The sequence below is a fragment of the Ischnura elegans genome, chromosome 12 (genome assembly GCF_921293095.1).
Source record: "Ischnura elegans chromosome 12, ioIscEleg1.1, whole genome shotgun sequence".
Classification (NCBI taxonomy): Eukaryota; Metazoa; Arthropoda; class Insecta; order Odonata; family Coenagrionidae; genus Ischnura; species Ischnura elegans.
In genome coordinates this window covers 47,894,563-47,913,779 of record NC_060257.1, presented here as the reverse complement: position 1 = coordinate 47,913,779, position 19,217 = coordinate 47,894,563, and the positions used below count along the sequence as shown (strand labels likewise).

General features: G+C 34.1%; 1 protein-coding gene across 4 annotated transcripts in view; it reads left to right on the top strand.

Annotated features, from left to right (window-relative positions):
• LOC124169802 (WD repeat-containing protein 7) overlaps nt 1-19,217 on the top strand; it is a 158,005-nt gene that overhangs the window by 16,476 nt on the left and 122,312 nt on the right. For 2 of the 4 annotated variants that reach the window (XM_046548564.1, XM_046548565.1), the window contains 10 exons: nt 8,910-9,000; nt 9,659-9,833; nt 10,216-10,298; nt 10,484-10,643; nt 11,005-11,225; nt 13,792-13,987; nt 14,305-14,510; nt 16,466-16,643; nt 17,157-17,294; nt 18,465-18,533. In XM_046548564.1, the coding sequence (XP_046404520.1) occupies nt 8,910-9,000; nt 9,659-9,833; nt 10,216-10,298; nt 10,484-10,643; nt 11,005-11,225; nt 13,792-13,987; nt 14,305-14,510; nt 16,466-16,643; nt 17,157-17,294; nt 18,465-18,533 (1,517 nt within the window). Of the gene's footprint in view, nt 1-7,944; nt 7,978-8,909; nt 9,001-9,658; nt 9,834-10,215; nt 10,299-10,483; nt 10,644-11,004; nt 11,226-13,791; nt 13,988-14,304; nt 14,511-16,465; nt 16,644-17,156; nt 17,295-18,464; nt 18,534-19,217 lie in introns of all 4 variants that reach the window. The other 2 variants (XM_046548563.1, XM_046548566.1) reach the window with 2 other exon arrangements.

Below are 19,217 nucleotides of genomic sequence, written 5' to 3'. Positions count from 1 at the left end.
TTTCATCCTTTTTGATAGTTATTAAAATTTTACTCTTTGCCTGATTTTTTAAACCAATTGCTATTTGTGGCCTTAGATGCTTGATTCATGCTTGGCTTCAATGAATTTTTTTAGTGGCAGTCTGCACAGTTTGTAATTAGCATGATTGTGTTTTCCTGTAGCAAATTGTGATAGTTGAATGCACACCTCTCATGAAAGGTAATGGTGATGTGCAATGCACAATTTATTGTGGAAGGGTATATTTCTTTAAAAAAGATGGTCCTGTTAGAAATAAAATTGTCATGCCAAAAGAGTTACATACTGCTTGGAGAGTTAGCCTCATGTATTCATTGTAGTGGGTTATTTGAGGTAACAGAGTGCTTATTTAGTTGGTCCTTTGTAATTTGAAATAGTAGAAGTCATAGGATGAGAGCCTCTAGATAAAAAATTTTTTTTTCTCAAGATACCTGGATAGTAATAACAATAATCTTTTACTTCTTGCTGTATGCCGAATGAATCCAAAAACAATGTGTGTGAATTGAAATAGCATGTATGACCTTTGGTCATATTTTCCAGGCACTTATTGTTAGTGATAAATGGACAGAATTGTGTGAAGTTTGTTGTTAAGCTAAAATTTCTCAGCTATTTAATTTTTTTTCCTTGTTGTTTGCTCAGTAACATATACAGTGAAAACCACGTAATCGAATTGGTCCCCTCTTGCGGTGACTTTAAGCTTTTCTTTATTCCATATACCGGAGAAACTTGCTCAGCTGGTCCCATCTATGGCATTTGGCCTTCATTCACCTCTATTCTATTGTAAGACGAGTTTAAGACCCCACCCAGTGAGAAATGGGTGGTGGAATCCACGTGGAACCCACGTGGAGAATTAACGTGGATACCACGTGTTTTTGGTCGTGGAATCAACGTGGAACCCACGTGGAAATTTGGTGGAAAAATTAAAACAGCAGTTGGTACTGTCCTAAAACCATTAAAACCTCAACCACTCTATATCTAAACCTTCTATATATGTGTCTACGATTTTTCATGTGCTCTCATGGCTGCCTTTCCACGAATTATATAAAAATAGAATGTGCGATACATTTTCACATAACTAGCGTGGTTTCAGGATGATAAATGACGCAATGTCACCAGAGAGTTAAGTTCCACAAATAAGAAATTCTGTTTAACATTTTATGATAATCACCACAAATCCACTTGAAATCAACGTGGATTCCACGTGGGTCCAACCACTCAATATCCACCACCACCAAATATCCACCACTCAACGTGGATTCCACGTGGATTCCACCACCCATTTCTCACTGGGCAAGTGCATTTTGGGCTGAACATTGTACCTTTAATAGACTTGAACAAGAAGTTGGACCCACATTTGGGAGAATTTAAAACACCATTTCCTGCATTTTATGCATTAAAATACATATTTAACCCTCTCAGTGCTATCCTTCTTCCTGGGGTACTGGCGTGAAACGCGGAGGGTATTTTCATAAAATGTAGCTATTAGGAAAAAAAACTATACATAGCTATTTTATTGCATGTCCATTAGGATTTTTTTTAATCATTGAGGTAAAACTGGTTAATATGAAAAAAAATATTTTTATTTTTACTGAAATAAAATTTATGAGTGTAATAAGTAAATTAAAAAATGTATTACGTAAGAGCTGATATGTTGGCCCGCCGCACTTTTCGCCTGAGCGGCAAAAGCCATTATATTGGCCTGCCGCACTGAAACGGTTAAGGAATTGAAATACTTTATAGCGAATCATTAAATAGGAGCCTATGATCCACAGTCCCATCCTTGGAACAGAGGGATGGTGGTTGTGAGGTTAGGCTATCCTCACCATAATAGTTTGAGGTTTCCCGCCTGTAAATCAATTGTTATTTTGAAACGATGGCCACGTTGGCTACCATAAGTCCACTTTCCCCTCAATTTCTTACTCTTTCCTACGTATTCAATCCCTTCCAAGTCCCATATGCTTTTGTGAGAGATGTATAAATCCTTTGCTTCCTACAACTATAGTCTGTGTTAGACCTGCATTGTTCGATATTACCTGAACTTTTCTTGTTAGGTCGAAAAATTGGAAATATTTGTGTCGGCTGCCAAGGCTTATCTTTATTTGTTGGCAAAGTCAATTGAGTAATATGTGAACTACTGTTGCTATGAATTGTTTTTAGAGTAGAGCTAGTTAATAGATATTCAGCATGGAGCTGGCTCTTGTTATCGTATGTAGTACATTTTATACTTGTATGCATGCCTGATATTATGAGCAAATTTCTCGCAGAAATTCTCAGAAGATACAAACAGTATGTAGATACAGTATCTTGAAGTTTTTCTCCATCATTACACACTTCATTTTTAATAAAAGATCTTTTTTCAGGTAGTTCTATGTTACAGTTTCAAATTGATATTGTGTGAGAGCACACTTCCTATAAAACCTTTCATGATCATTCCCATGTTCTCTCTGTATAAAAAAGCACTGAATACCCTTAATTCAAGCACAGGCATGCATTTATGCTGTTTTTATATCCTCTATATAATGTCTTAATATCTTGTGTGTTTAAAGAAGTTACATATGACAATACGTACATCATAGAAATTTGGATTCATGGAACAATTCAAGGCATTGATGCAATGGCATTTATTAAAATTTTGATCGTTAAAGATTTACAATATGAAATTACCGCGAAATATTATAATTACACTTGATTCGCAGTACAATGTTTTGATGGAATGCAAACATCATTCAGGTTAGCTATCCATCCAGCCCTTCTTTCCTCAGAATTTGGACTCAGTACCTCTTGTGAGTTCTTAGCTTGGTAAAATAAAAGAACTAGACCTATAAATAATATAAACATTTAACTATGATTATGTTGACTAGATGTAATAGGTTTTTAATTACTTTAAATTTATATGCGGTGGATCCTTAGTTTATGATGGGTTTGACTTACAATCTGAGCTGCTTTTTTGTGCGCTTTTTAAGATTTTAGTTTTCAACGAATTTATTTCATCATCATCAATTTTGTAATCCTGTGTGTTATATGTTTACAAATCATACTTTATAACAAAGCAACATTTATATGTGCTGATGCTCTTTAACCTCTCTTCTGAATAAGATTCTTCTCCTAGGAATATTGCTGATTCAGCATATGTAATTGGAATTAGAATTTGCTATACGAGCTGTCTGTAGGAACTTATTAATACCTTTAAGTGAGGGCTTACTGTATGTAGTTGAATTGTATAAATGCATATTATCACATTTTAACTCTATTCAAAATTTTTATTTTTTATCCTATCACAAAGACCCTGGCTATGTAGATAACTGGAAAGAGCCATCTTCATTAAAATACTTCCTGGGTAATAGGTTTGCAATGCTTCATCTCTGAATATTGCATATTATTTTCCAAGCTGCTGCTTCATTTTAAAATTTATGCAGTAGGAAGTAAGTAAGTTGTACCTTTATGAGTGGGGAAATGGTGCTTATGGTGTTTTACTATTGACAAAATTATATTACTTGCTATTGTGTATGTACTGGTAAAGAATTAAGAAATTTGAATTTCACATGAGATTCAATGGTCAAATTTCGGAAAAGAGTCCTTGCTTTAATTTTTCATTCCAACCTCATGATGCATTTTTGTTATTATGTATGTATATTATTGGACGGTGGAAGCCTATTGGTTTGAGCATTTGGCTGCTGGTCACGGGATCCCCAGTTCAAATCTTGGGTGAAGCCTTCCGGCGTCCTGAAACAAAAAATCCTCCCAGTGTGAGATAGCCCAGGGAAAGGAACTGCCCTCCTTACCCTGAATGTATGATATCTACACTCTAGTGGCAAAATTTGATAACCAAATTTATTAGCTTTTGCGTGTCAGTCCTTCAAATAGCTAATAGCTGGAAAACATGCGAGGACATGCATACACATTCTTTACATAGATTATAAGATTACATATGTTTCTGTGGCTTAAACCTTATGGAATCTGTTGATCTCTCTTATCAATTCTCCTTAATTCCTTTCTCGGATCCCATAGGTTTCATTTTGCCATAAAATTACGTCAATAATATTGTAGCCATTAGGGTTGCATAAATTGTGTAACAAAATATTTCTTGGCCCAAGGTATTTTTTGCTATCAGGTGAAGTCTTGTTCTAACAAGGGCACCCTCATTGGTTCGTACGTCCATAAGTTACCTCAGTGTCTACAAGTTGTCCTCACTCAAGTAGAATTGTGGGGAAACAGGATTTATGCAAGGATGTATATGGATGGAAAAAAATCATTTATTCTTCAAAATTCAAATCCGTAGATATACCTTCATCATAATGGATCCTATTCCGATGGATTCTAAAATGCCGTATTTAGCAATCACTTTGCATCTCACTTTGATTTTGTTATTTTGAATAATTGATATTATTTTGAAGGCCCATGTCATGTATAAATTCACTTTCCTTGTAATTTTTTGGTAGATTTTGATGGACTGTTGTTCCTTTTTCCTGTTGATGACCATTTCCAATACATAATAATAATAATGTTTTATTTGCCCAAAAGACCAAGGTACTTTCGTCAAGGTATAAGGCACGTCCATCAAAAACATAAGTTACTTCACAAAGCATAAAATCAGTGTACATATACATCACATATAATAATCACTCATAACAAAGAAAGGAAAAAAAATCACATTGTATAACATTCCATCAAGCCCTTTACTCATGTCAGTATTCCTCCAAAGAGTAATATGAACCTGAAAGAAAGAAAGTACATATCAAGATATCTGGATTCAGCTTTAGGTAGTATGAAATTAGTGATTTTAGGCTCATGTGCATCTATGATTAGGGTTACATATTTTCCTTGATACGTTGAAGTCATTCTCATGCTGTAGCAAAATAAACCGCCCATATTTTCTATATATTTCCCCAGGATTAGGTTCTTAAGGCATTGGTCCACTATCGTTTCTTTGAAAGGATAATGTAAACAATAATGGCCACATGTACTTCATTAATTAAGTATTTTTTCTCCACACTGTGTGCAGTTCACTTTGTCTCCGTTCATATGGAAAACGTGTCGGTTTTTGGGCACTTATGATTACTATATCCCCAGGATTGAAAGTGTTAATGTAAAAAATGTAAGATTGTGATAGAAATGTACGTAACCGTATAGTATTAGTTAATCTCCTCTATTGATAGTTCTTGTAAAGGTATCCAGGGTTGATTGGTAAAATTTTATTTTACTCTTATTGATGTATGATTATAATTATTTATGTACTTGAATCATCTTATTTCGCCTAACTTGAGGAATTGATAAATATTGAATAACATTTATCCATAAAGTGACAAATTCCTTAGCAGTGGTGTTCAATTATGCGTAAAGGTCATTCCGCCTCAATTCAACTAACATTTGTCCCTTAGGGTCTCAGATTTCCATTAGAACTTTTGTATGGGTTTATATCCACCTCAAATTAAGTATGGTAGATGTGTCTAGAATAGAAAGTATAAGTTTGGGCCAATTCCGAGATGTAGTATTTGAGAAAAGTTAATTAACAAATTTTTAAACTTTTAATACAATATAGGGCCGGTTGAAGCAGCATGCTAAGTACACGGCTGAATTGGATGCCAAGCAAAAGGGAGCACCTAAGCGCTCAGTCCAATGTCCAGCACTAATCAATCTTGAAAGCTGACTTGTGTTGTATTGATTGATTTGTTTACATTTTTTATTATAAATTTGATATATAATTGGTTTTTAAGCTCTAAAAAGATCACATCCAATGCATAACAGCCAACATGTTGTAAGTTCACCCTGATATTTTAGTCTTGACCCTAATTCCTAAAGTATTTGTATTTAATTGAAAATGTATCCAGAGAGAATCCCTACTATGTACGTCACAGGTTATTTCTGAGAAGGGGACACTGGAAATGTTGTCTGCTTACTCTAGAAAAATATCTGTAACCAGCCCTGATATAACAACAATAGAAAATGGCATTAAAGATGAATTTTTTATGCATTAATGTAAAAAAAATGAATTTTTTACGCATTGTGCCTCAAGTGTTATTATTTTAACTCATTAGTGTTTTTATAAAGGCTATTAATATTTATTAATATTTAATATTTATTGTTCCGTTGGTCAAGGAAATTTGACATATAACATGGTCATGAAAACATAAAAATATACACTTTACACAATATAGACACATATTATATTTCAAGATACTCTAATCATAGCATTAGAGTTGGTCACAAAAGTATTCATTAACACAGTAGTAAACTTTAATGAGCAACATTTTCTTTAATTGACATTTGAATGTGTGGGGAGATATAATTAACTTAATTGATTGGGGCAATTTATTGTATATAAGAGAAGCAGAGTGAAGCGGTCCATGTTGAGCATAGTGCTACCTACATCTCCTCATCCAGCAACTGTGTGAAAGCTGCTTGGAATATCATTAAATACCATACTAGTGCAAGCAGTGAATCACGTAGCTCTTCATACATGACTTTCAACAAAACTCCAATAACAGACCCAGTTGCTATTGCGGACCATTTTAATAAACAATTTTGCCATGTTGCGCCAAGTAATGGTCTTCCTGAATCAAAGTTAAACAAGGCCCCATATTCTTTTTTCCTTTTCCCCTCAGACCCTGCAGAATATCTTCCAATCATCAACTCCCTAGCAAATAAGTGGTCTGCTGGTTATGATGAAGTGTATAATTTATGATCTTGAATTAATTACTATGTCTTAGCTTTAAAATAAGCCATAAATCATAGATCTATGACAATTTTGTGGATAAGTAGATGGAATTACATATATGATTTAAAATTATGGCAAAAATGTGCATGAAGTGCTCATATTTAAAAAAAAATAATTTAAGGTGGATATGAATCATACAGAAATTTTTGTTGAAATCTGAGTCCATAAGGGACATATGTTTGTTGACTTGAGCTGGAATGACCCTTGCTTGTATTTTTTAGAGAAAAAATTTCATTTGATTCAGTGTCGCCCTTGTGTAATTATGGTTGTTTCAGTAATCTGATTTCATTGTTGATGGAGTCAAGGTAAAATGCTTGTATACAGAAAAGGATGACCTCAAATGAAATGTATGGAACAGGTAATAAGGATTTAAAAGATAAGAAATATGTAGGTTTGCAAAGATTAGCTGATTTTTAGGAGAATTGAGTGGAGAGCTAGGTCAAACCAATCATAGGATTGTTGACTAGTGATGATGATGAAATTTTTTGTGGTGGAGTATTTAGTTTGTATAATGTCTAGAACAAAGAATTACAATTAGTGGTATCAAGGGAGGTGAAATGGAGCAGCAATTTCTGGTATCGGTTCATCCTTATTCTTAAAAATTCATTTTATCATAATCAGAAATTACTAGTTTATGAAATTAACAACTCATAGCTACAGGGTGATTGCAGTACTACACAGGCACAAGTTGTGTGCACACCTTAATATCTCACCGTATGATGATGAACTTATTAGTTTTTTATCGTCAAAATTAATTACTCTGCCGAGTTTCTTTTTTAAAAGAGAACTTATGGGCATGAATGCCAGAGAAATGGAGAAAAACTATTTTTGCGGGAACAGCAAGATTTTATAAGTCTTTATTAAACTTAATAGGTATTCATTTACTTATATTATTGGTAGTCTTCATACTTTTGATTTGTATAATGTGTCTGTGTATTATATTTGCAGCCTGAATGCATCTTAAATGGGTTTAACTATAAGTTGTTTGGTTATTGAACTAATCATTTATGTGCCTATTGTATGTGAAGTGTTATTGTTTTTACTCGATGGTATTTATGAGGGTTCTAATTTATGATCTTGAATTACTTATACAAATCACATATGTATGGTTTGCATGTTTTAAGGGTATATAAAGCACACATTCACTCTAACCTTATAATGGTCTCCATCCTATCCTATTTATCACTATAATTTTTTATTCCATGCACTTCAAGCCTACCTTTCAGTGTGCTTGGCACTACAGCAAAGCAAGTATTTGTGTTCATTGCTTTTTTGTGAAAGTAAATTAACTAAATTATTTTATGCTTTTAATGTAATGGCCCGGAAGGAGTATGTACAGAATCTAACATTTGGTTTTCTTGTGCAATATCCATTTTGTGTCTTTTTTTTAGCTAATTCATGTTTCCTCCTTGAAATCTATTGTGTGTGTAAGTGTTTATGTTATCAAAGTCCTTTATTGGAACTTGTGATATTTATTAGTTACTTTGTTTTGCATGATTTTAACATGGCCCTCTATTTGCAGTTATTTTTTAAGATAAATAATTTGAGTTTTATTGAGTATAAAAATTATGTTGTTCTGTGTTTATTTTTGTTATTTCCACTTGCATGCTAAATGATTTTCTTATCTGCTTTTCTAATGTAAGCTGTAGTGTGCTCTAATGTTATTGTCTTTACATATTCGTGAATTGCATTAATGTATTTCGTTAAATATGAAGAGAGCATATGCTATTTGTAGGGATTTTGTTTTCAAGTGTTGGTCCCCCTTTGTCGCACAGTTTTTCATCTCCATCAATTAAATTCATCATCATTTAGATGCTTATTGTTTGTATAAATGGGATATCAAGAGATGAATGAAGGTTCACTATTCACTTAAACTCCAAGGTTTTGTTAAATCTGTGAGAATGATTATAAGGAATCAATGCTATAATCATTGATTTATAAACATTATCATTCAATCGTATAGCCTTTTTTAAAAGAATCATTGTAGAATATGAAATTATAAAAATATTTTTCCTATTTATGGATAATTTTGATCCCCTATTGGCCAATATCCTTTTTCAAAATTCAGTCAATTCTGAAGCCTTTTTATTTGAACATTTTAGTTTTCATACTCTCTTATATTATAATTTTCTTACCTCTCATATCTTTTCCTTTCAATACCTCCGCCATGAACTAATAGCTGCATCGCTGATCACAAGGACTTTCACACAAAAGCTACAGATGCTGACAATCCATTTCTGTACTGCATTCTATCTGTGCCCTCTGAAAAGGTTGGTACATATTTCAATTTTTCATTTAAAGTAGAAGATAAGGAGTGAACTATTTTTTATTATTATAAAATGTTTGGTGAAATGTAACCTCAGTAGAATGGCATTCAGCTGTGTGATGTTCTCATTTATACACTGGTTTAGTGCAATTTTGAATTGTGCAATTGAAATTTTTTGAAAAATGACATGCCTGGAAATGCATTTTACATCATTTTGGCACTTAAAATTTGGGTTTCTCTTGAAATTCCAATTCTGCGGGAAATCATCACAACAGAGAAGACATTTGTATAGTATAACATTCTCAGAGGCTTTGTGGGGGGGATCTATACCCCATATCCCCCCTTATTGTGACGACACTGCTATGTATGTTCAACAAGTATTCCATCGACTTTTGTTTGAAGATTTTTGCAGAATCTTTTATCTATCTTGTAAGTTCCTCTTGGGAAATGCTGTGTTTTGAAAAACAAAAAAATGCTCTTTTTCTCTTGAAAATGTTCCCAGTTTGAGGAGTGAACTGTTGAGCAAATAGTGTTTTCAATGCAGCATTTCCCGAAAGGAACTTACAAGATAATTATTCCATTGATTAAACAGTTCTATTTCTATAATTTTTTGGCTGTTCATTTTGAGATGATATAAGAAATAATGCCACATTTTATTTCAGCCTTTATCGTGCCCGCCTGCGGTAGAATATTTTGTTGGCCCAGCCCGTCATGGCAAATCATCAAAGTATTTATTAAGGGGTGACTCAGATGGCAATGTCGTGTTATGGAATGTTCCTGATGTCACTGATGGGCAACTGGCACAAATTCGACAAGAAGAATTTGTCAAACCTCCTGGTAAATGCTCATAAATGTTTTGGTTTGTGCAGTTTTATTAAAGTGTATTAGTTGTACATATTTTGTGATTAGCGTTGATTACAGAAAAATTTGTTCTTAGTGCATTACACATTTGTAATGTATTTAATGTATTAACGTTTACAGTGATAAGATCTCGGATCAGTCAGAATGAGAAATGTTTCAGTATTGGAGCATGAATAAGCTGGCTCAAGGTTGCTTGCACCAGTGAGCCAAGCATGCCTGTCTAATTTGGCTCAAGCCTAAGCAAAGCTTATTTACATATTTTGGTGTCTTGTATTTTTACATATTTCATTGTAAATGTCTCTGTTTCTGTGATATTATTTGTTATTGTTCATATTCATTTCCATTATCCATTATATAGGTTTGCCTCCTAATTATACCACAAGTCTCACCAAAGCATGGGCAGAAATGAAGCCATCGCCTGTTGGAATTCTGGATCAATTGGTGTGTAGAAATCACTCAAATCATTCAGTATAATATTTGGGAGCATTTTCTTAGTTTGTTCATTTTCTTATTCTTCAGTGGTTTCGAAGATAATGATCGAGTAATGTTTTATTCCATAGCCATTATTGTGCTTGGGCTTGAATCTTCTCATTTATTTTCATATATTTTTCTTTTCTAATTTGCAGGATACACCAGAAGTTCCTGGTGTGAAACTTACTGCAAGTATCTTTTTGCCTCAACAAGGTCGTTTAGTTTGTGGCCGAGAAGACGGATCGATTGTAATTGTACCTGCTGTACAAAGTATAATGCTTCAGTTGCTTCATGGGCGCCACCAGCAGTATGATGGTAAATATTAAGTTCATATTTACTGCTGTTTTCATTATTCTGTTTTTGCTATTGGAGATCATTAGGGATAAAAAGAGAATTGGATGATAGAAAACCGTTTGACTAAGAATTTGCTGTTATTTTAGAGCTATATCTAATAAGTTTTGATCCCATCTTTTAGTTTAAAAAAATTCCATTAACACATTATGCAGAAGATGTCACAAAGTAAAGATTTATTTCTCACATTAATGATTTGGTGTCACTTATCTTTTGCCTCGCTTATGCTTCTCACCTCCGTTTTTGGAATAGTAGGGTATAGAAAAATATTTTTAATGATTTTACACATTTTCTAAAGAGTTATTTGTTAATGTTCTTAATACAGATTGGCCACCCCACCAGCTGCTCTTGGGCCACTCCGGAAGGGTCAACTGCCTCCTATATCCACACAATGTTCATCCTCATTATGAGGCATCTCAGCTTGTATCGGGAGGGGTAGATTTTGCTGTTTGCTTGTGGGATCTCAACACAGGATCCTTACTTCATCGGTTTTGCGTTCATGCTGGAGAAGTCACTCAGTTGTTAGTACCTCCCAGTGATTGCAGTGTAAGTCTCTTTTTATGATTATTATAATTATATTTCATGTTATGGCTATTGAATTTAATGTATGTACATATTTAGGCATAGGTTAGTGAAAGTTGATAATGTAATGCAGTCTCCCTCCCATAATTTTAAGGTTGAATTCAAAAATTCAAGTTAAGTTCATTTTGAGATCACTTGATGAAGGACAACGATCTCCTATATTGATTTAAGGACTACTCTTAACAGAAGAGGCATCTAGTGGTCGTCACCAGGTTAATGCCATTGGTACTACGAGTGCTATTGGAAATTCCATGCTCATTTTTTTAAATTCAGTGATGAGGGCTAGATGTCCTCTCTGTTGGAGGTACAGTCCTAATTATCCTGCGTATGATGGGGAGAGGGGGCATGAATTATCGGAAAACATTGGTAATTCAAACATTCACTTTAATTTATTATAATATTCATTATTGATGTAAATCAAGGGGAAATGTCGAGTTCCCATGGGCTGTACTCAACCACATGCAAAGCTGGCAATTGTGCATTTGTGACATAAAAAATACAAATCAAGATCAATGATAAAATTTTCTCAATTTACGATTTGTTTTCTGTTGAAGAAATCTTCTAAAATTAATCGAGATTTTTTTCCCGCTGCTCATTGTCTTCTGTAATACTAGAGCAGACGTTTGAGTAAACATGGAGCATTTATTGTGAGCAAGTAAAGGAACTGCAGTACACTACCGATTACCCAAGCTAATGATGGGGAGAAGCGGCATGAATAATCGGAAAACAAGGATAATCCATACTTTACTTTAATTTCTTGCAATTTTCGTTATTTACGTAAATCAAACAATTCATTACTTACGCACCTTGTCTATTATTTTAGATTGCTTCCGGAATCGTCAAGACCTTTCTCTTCCCGACCGCAATCTTGTTCGCGGTGATAACGTGAATTTTCTTGTATTCCTATTGTTATATGTAATACATGATTTCCAAAAACCTTGCACCCGTGACTGCGAGGTCATGGATTCATAAAAGTTTGCATGAATGCTTCGAAACCACTGCACGTTGTCGGAAATTACACTAATACGCACAATGCAGAGTAGTTGCTTCTCGCACAAGCTGCCCGGAATGCAACTGCTGCGGGATGCGGATCCGTAACCACTGATCCTGATCCTGCTCTACGATGTTTGGAAAAGAGGAGCACGGAACTCTGGTGAATGCAACAGGTGCACAATTACGCCATTGTGCAGTGGCGGTTGTAGGAAACCAGGACTTAAGGCGAATTGTCTATGCAGGGGAGTGCCTGGCTATGGCTCATGCTATCTCTACTTCCACTTCACCTAATGCTTTCACTTCTACTATTCCCTTCCTCTCGAGTTTGGCCTTGACTGGTTATGGCGTGAGCATGCCTGAGTGTGACGAAATCTCCGATTCCCCTGGACCGTATTCAACCATTCAACCATTGAAAAATCTTCTGAAATTAATCAAAAGTTTTTATCCCTCCGCTGATTGTCGTCTACAATGCTAGAGCAGACGTCCAAGTAAACTTGAAACATTTCTTATCAGCAAGTGGATAAAATAATTTCTTACAAGAAGGGGATTCTAATGGAAATAATTAGCCTGGTGTGGCATTGTATTTTAAAAATGCGAATATCGTGGTGCTTTTTCGTCCGATTTCATTTTTTTATAAAGATCACAGAAATCTTTGAAGGACCATGACCTCATGCACGGATGCATAATCCCCAACCCGGATAAACCGCAGCCGGATAATCAAGAGTCTGCTGTATTTACATTTTACGAAGTGAATTTTAATGGAGATATTATGCCTTGTGTATCTTTCATTAAAATGCAATAATCTGAGTGTATGTTTGTCCGATTGTATTTTTTTTTATCAAGATCACAGAAAGCATTGAAGGTGTGTGAAACTCTTGCACGGATACTTGGCAACACGAATAATTTCCTCAATGATGATTTGGAGCTTACTGTAGTTTGTAAATTGTTTTAGGAGATTGTTGTCCTTTGTCATCAAGTGAACTCAAAACCAAGGTAATTTGATTATAATTATTGGTGCTTTTGAACTCGCCATAAGTGTCTTAATAACAGAAGTTAATCGGAAAGAGGTATCAGAAGATGTTTGAAAATGATGTAGTAACATCGAAATTCGGGTCGGATTTCGATGGATTAAATTTATTTTTGTGGAAAATTGCAAATCAACTTTCATTATTATCAGAAGATGGTTCAAGTTGGTGATTGTAAATGAAATATGTTAAAGGCATTGGTTTTCCTGGCTTGCAAAATTTTAATTACGAACTAACATTATGAAATTTATTTCACCAAAAAAAAAAAGGCATTAATTTTGGCTTGTGACCCACTATTTATGAGTTTTTTTGGTAGTAAATAATTGAAGTAAGGAATCCCGGTTTGTGTGGTTTTAAGATTTTGATCACATATTGAGATGCCTTTTTTATAAATTGTTATTGGTCTTAGGTTACAAGTTATTTTGTATTTTGGGTTTTTGTGTTGAAAGTAAATGCTTACACAGTACAAGCCTACTTTATTAACTTCATTTCTTTTTTCTTCTTCTATTTAGCCTCGGATACAAAAATGTGTGTGCAGTGTTGGCAGTGATCATTCTGTGGCTCTTCTTGGATTAACTGAACGAAAATGTGTTGTGTTGGCATCACGCCATCTTTTTCCTGTTGTGACAATAAAATGGCGGCCATTGGATGATTTTATGGTTGTTGGCTGCTCAGATGGGACTGTTTATGTCTGGCAAATGGAAACAGGTAATCTTTAAGTACCTTTAAATTTTCAATTGTTTTGATGTAAAGTAAGATTTACATGGATACATGACTCGAATCCCACTTGGGTAGGCGGTCCCTATCCAGGGCATGGATGTTTTTGTTGTGCTTTGTTAATTCCTGTGTTTTAAAGGCCTCTGTGTGCTGCTTATGGTGGAGTTAGAAATAAATAGATGAATTTTTTAAAATATAAAAAAATTGTTCTTATGCATGGATGGTCATGCATGATTTGTTACTTTTTATCTTTCCAATAAGTGGTGATTTTAATATAACTTACCGATCTCTGTTCTTTCAATCCCTAGGTCATCTTGACAGGGTTCTCCATGGTATAAGTGCGGAAGAAGTTTTGTGCGCTTGTGATGATAATGTGGCTGGTGGGGGAAGTGGTGTCGGTGGAGGTGGCAGTGGTATTGGCAGTGGAGGAGACATGGGTCTTGCCAATCCGGCTGTACATTTCTTCCGAGGCTTGAGACATCGAAACCTCTCTGCCATCAGGCATGCAACTCAAGTAAGTGTAATCAGAAGTGAATTTTTTTGTTGGGCATTTTTCCATTTTATTTTCATTTCTTAAAATTTTGAGTATGGATATGAGTCCTGGAAGAGACAAAATTTAAAAATAATATTCTAGCGGCAATTTTTGATGCCCAAGTGAGTAACCAATGAATATTAAATGAGGATGGTAACATTTGAATGTAATTTTGTAAAAATCTAAATAAGAGAATGAAAATTTTTAAATTGCGGAAACATGATGTACATTAGGGATGGTAGGATCGGATACTTCGGATCTACAAGTACGCAGATATTGCCCTTCATCAGATACATCGGATCCAAAGTCGCGGAAGACATTGGATCTGGATCCGAAATTTTAAATAATAGCTTCAGTGATGTAACGCCCCAACATAAGGGTGGAAAGAGTTCCAATTCTATCTTTGAATGCGCCGTTGCATGTGATTCTTGTTCTGCTCATGGACCGTTTTGTTTGAAAGCTCTCGCAGAGGTTACGTAGGAGAATTTCAGCCGTGGAAAATAAACAAGGCAAAATACGACTGGCACATAGTGTGACTCTTTCTCCCATGATTGTTCAATCTCCCAAGAGATTGAACAATCATCGGGGGAATCTCAGCTTCAGGAATTTGAAAATGCATTTGGATCCGAAAATATCCGATTCGAAAGACCATGCTCCGAAAATTAAGGATCCGATCCGAATCCGGATCGGAAAAAAATCCTGGATCCGTCCATCCCTAATGTACATATGAGAGTATTCTTGGCCAATTTCAAAATTTTGTGTAACCCACTACTTATTAAAGTTCGTTTGAATTTTCTTGTAAAGAATGTGCTGCAGTTTCAGAAATTTCCATTCCTATATGGTATGGGTGCATGTTTTGATCAACCTTTTTTTTATTTTTTTTTCTCCCATGAATAATTTTTCTTAGTCCTTTAATAACCATGATGTTTGTTTTAGTCATCGATTGTGATGTATCCCAACAAAAGGACCTGTGTTTACCAGACCTGGTTACCATCATTGTATAATAATCTTCCATGCATTGGCTTTAAATAGTGAAAAAAGGGATGTGTACCAATATTAACAAAAATAATATTTTTGACTAAATGAATTTTTATAACTACTCACAAAATTTGATTTAACAAAGTATAACTTCAAATTCAGTATAAGAATAAGCCTATTTTTTTACATTTTTTAGAAAAATATGAAGATTTACCATCCTTTTATACTCAGGTGGTACATACCATATATGTCTGAATATAGTCCCCCCCTTTTTTCCAAAAATGCCCATGGTAAAAGTAAAGGGGGGGGACTATATTCAAATGTATTTCTTTTAACTTTTCCCAAAACTGAAACCTCAAAATTAGGGGGGGGGACTATATTCAGAGGGGGACTATATTAGGAGAAATACGGTACTTGGTTGTAGACTTTTGGCCTAATGTATATGAAACTCTGAACAGTGACAATTTGGCCTTGCTTAGGGTGCGATCATCCAAAAAATAAATACCAATTTGCCCAGCCTATTTGACACCGTTGCTTTTGTTCCACTCCTTACAATAAAGAATCAAAGTACTTTATACACATGCAAGTATCTGCGAGGGAGTAATTTTAAATTTTTGAGGAGCAGAAAGGGGGACTCATAGTGATTCTGTTTTAGAATCAACCCAATAAGCCTCTTTTGTCTCTCTCCCTCAGTCTTTTTACGACTACTGTCTGTAAAAAAAAAGCAAGATACTCGAGTTTGAGGAGCTCTAGCACCTAAATGAAGCAATCGATTTCAATGCAATAAAAAGCAGAGGAAAGAGAATTTAGTTCTACGTTATATCATGTACTTTAAAAATTCTTCGGCTCAATAGTATTTCCTGTACTTAATTTTTTCTCGAAAAAGTACTCGTTTTTTGCACGTAAAATCAAGGTGCCCAACTTTAGTAAACATTTTTATTATTTTAATTTAATTACAGAGAGGATTGCATCAGCTGCAGCAGCTTCATCATGAATTGGAAGGAGAGCATGGTGAGAGTGCGGAAATGGCTCTACTAAGGAAAAGTCGTGCCTTTCCACTCATGGTTCAAGGCCTAAGGACCAACCCTAGGGATCCTGAGGCCCACGTCCTCTTCTTTGACATAGAAGCCCTTGCAGGTTAGTGAACTGATGGTGATTATTGGTTGTTCAATCTAGTCAGGGAAAGGGATGTTCCCCCAAAATTCAAGAACAGGATTCTTTTTGGGAAGACAATGAAATAGTGAATCATTTCTTTGATTAATTTATATTTTCCTTGTTAATAGTCTAATAAATATGGCCAAGTATTTTGCTTGATTTTGCACTATTCTTCAAGTATAATTACATTAAGTTATGTAGTTTCTTTATTTTTTTTATGACTGGCTGTAAGTTCTCTACGTAATATCACCTCTTGACTAAAAATAATGGGATTATTGCCAGTTGAGCACTTGAAATGAGCTGAAATTATCTTCATGAGCTCATGTATATTGAGTAGCTTTAGGATGAAAATTTAAATTTTGAATGAAAATTCATTTATAAAATGTATTTAATTTCATTAGTTTTATAAATGAATTCTTTCTAATGCATTATTTTAGAAGAGGCAACCTTCCATTTATGCTGTTTCATTTGGGTGCCTTTTTTTCTTTTCTCCAGTTCAACTCCTGAGTGAAGAATACAGTACAATGTCACCTGGAACTCTAGAAGCACAAGGATTAATTAATCAGTCTGTTTACAATAAAGTCATTGCTCTTACCCAATCTGCATCCCCTGATGCCCACAAAAAGATAGCTGGTGAGTCCAAATATCTTGATGACAATAATAAACTTAGTTATTTTTTTAACGAGTCATTATTATAATGGACTTGTTTACAATTTTGCATTATTGTTCCAATGAAAACTCATTGATGTGGAGTGAGGAATAGGATTAAATTAATAAAATATATTTTGTTTTACTGAAAATCTAGACACTTAAAAAAATTCATATTACATATCCTTATAAATGAGGTAAATTAATCAAGAGTCATCGATGATTGTCTGTGCTATTTGAGAGTATGATGAATAATTTTAGCCATTTAAAATTGGATTTTTTATGTAAAATTAATGTATTTGTGTGATTGGGCTATTGGTATTATGTTTTAGTTTTTGTTATGGGTTATTTTTGGGCTTGATGTAGGGAAATATTACGCTCTTAGGTGTAAAAATAAAAAATTATTTCCATTTTTATTGTTTTGAAATGGGTTGGAATAGAACATAAAAAATTGGTTGAGGGAGTTTTTTTTAGATATACATATGTAGTTTTTAATGGACAGATGGTTTTCATTTTTTTTAATCTGATACTTTTATTATTTAGTAGGGTTAATTTTTGGAATGTATTTTCTATCTAGCTTAATATTTGGTGTTTGGTGCATGAAATTTTTGCAAAAAGAACTCTTTATTGTCACAATAATTTCTTTGAACCCTTTACTGTTCAATGCCTATCTATCATAACAAGATGTTTTGAGATCCAGTTACCCTTGATGGGCATTATTTGATTTTAGTAAGAGAAAGGTTTGCCTTATGTTATATTGTCATTTTATGTATGTTCATGACTCATTAAATTAATTAATATCCCAAAAAAATCATTTTACATTTCTTTTTAAGTGTTTTATAATGCTGGTGGATAATTTTGTCTTGGTGTTGGTCTCTAATAATAATTTTTCTGGGATATACCGTGAAAAGTACCCCCTTAATCTATAGGGATATGGATTAGTAAAGGGTATTTAACCCAATGATGAATACATATATACATTATTGTAGACCTAGCATGCATATCTTTTCATCAGTATTTCTGCTGCAATTTAATACTGAAGTCATATTTCCTATACAAATTGGCCCTCATCCAGATTTATTTTTGAAATGATTACCTATTTTGCTATCACTCCTCTAATGCATCTGGTATCAATTCCTACCCCTTTTCTTGAAGACTTTTTTGGCAGGGTCAAAGACAAGGCTGGAGACATGGAAAGAATTCTCAAGGAGAAAGACAGACATGGTATATGAATTATTTACTTCTGCGTTTTAGCTTGTCACATACTAGAACTCATCTGTGTTGCTTCTAGATTTTATTTTGGGCCACAACCTTGACCTTAATTATCACCCTTTTCTGTAGGTATTTTTAATGCACCTAACATATGCTATGGTTATAGAAAGCAGAAATCATGTACAGTATTTATTTTTATTTTTTCAGCAATTACTAAGTATGTTTAAAAAATACTCTTCTACTTAACATCCCTATCACTGCCTTTGTTTGCAAAGAAAATTGGATTTGTGCCTAACCTTTAGAGTAATAGCTTGAATTATGGTACATTAGTTCTGGTAGCTCTCCCTACCCATTTAGATGGCTTACAAGAATGTGTGTATATATGTAAATAGATACTAACTTATCGCTATGCTTTTCATTTTTTTAAATTGTGTATTTTAGAAAAAAAGTAGTGTAAAAGTGTACGGTTGCTAATGGCTCTACAGTTTTTCCCTATGTTCATTCTCTTATATGGAAAATATTCTTTAGTAGAAGGTAGTTCATGCTCGTTGAAAACAGTTTTAAAATTGTTTTTAATAATTTAAGGGGTTTTTCTTATTGAACTCTCGAATCATAGCATTTTTTTTTTATTTGAAATTTTTTAAAACTAGTGATTCACAAAAACACTTTAATGGGTGGAAATTACGAATTTGGATT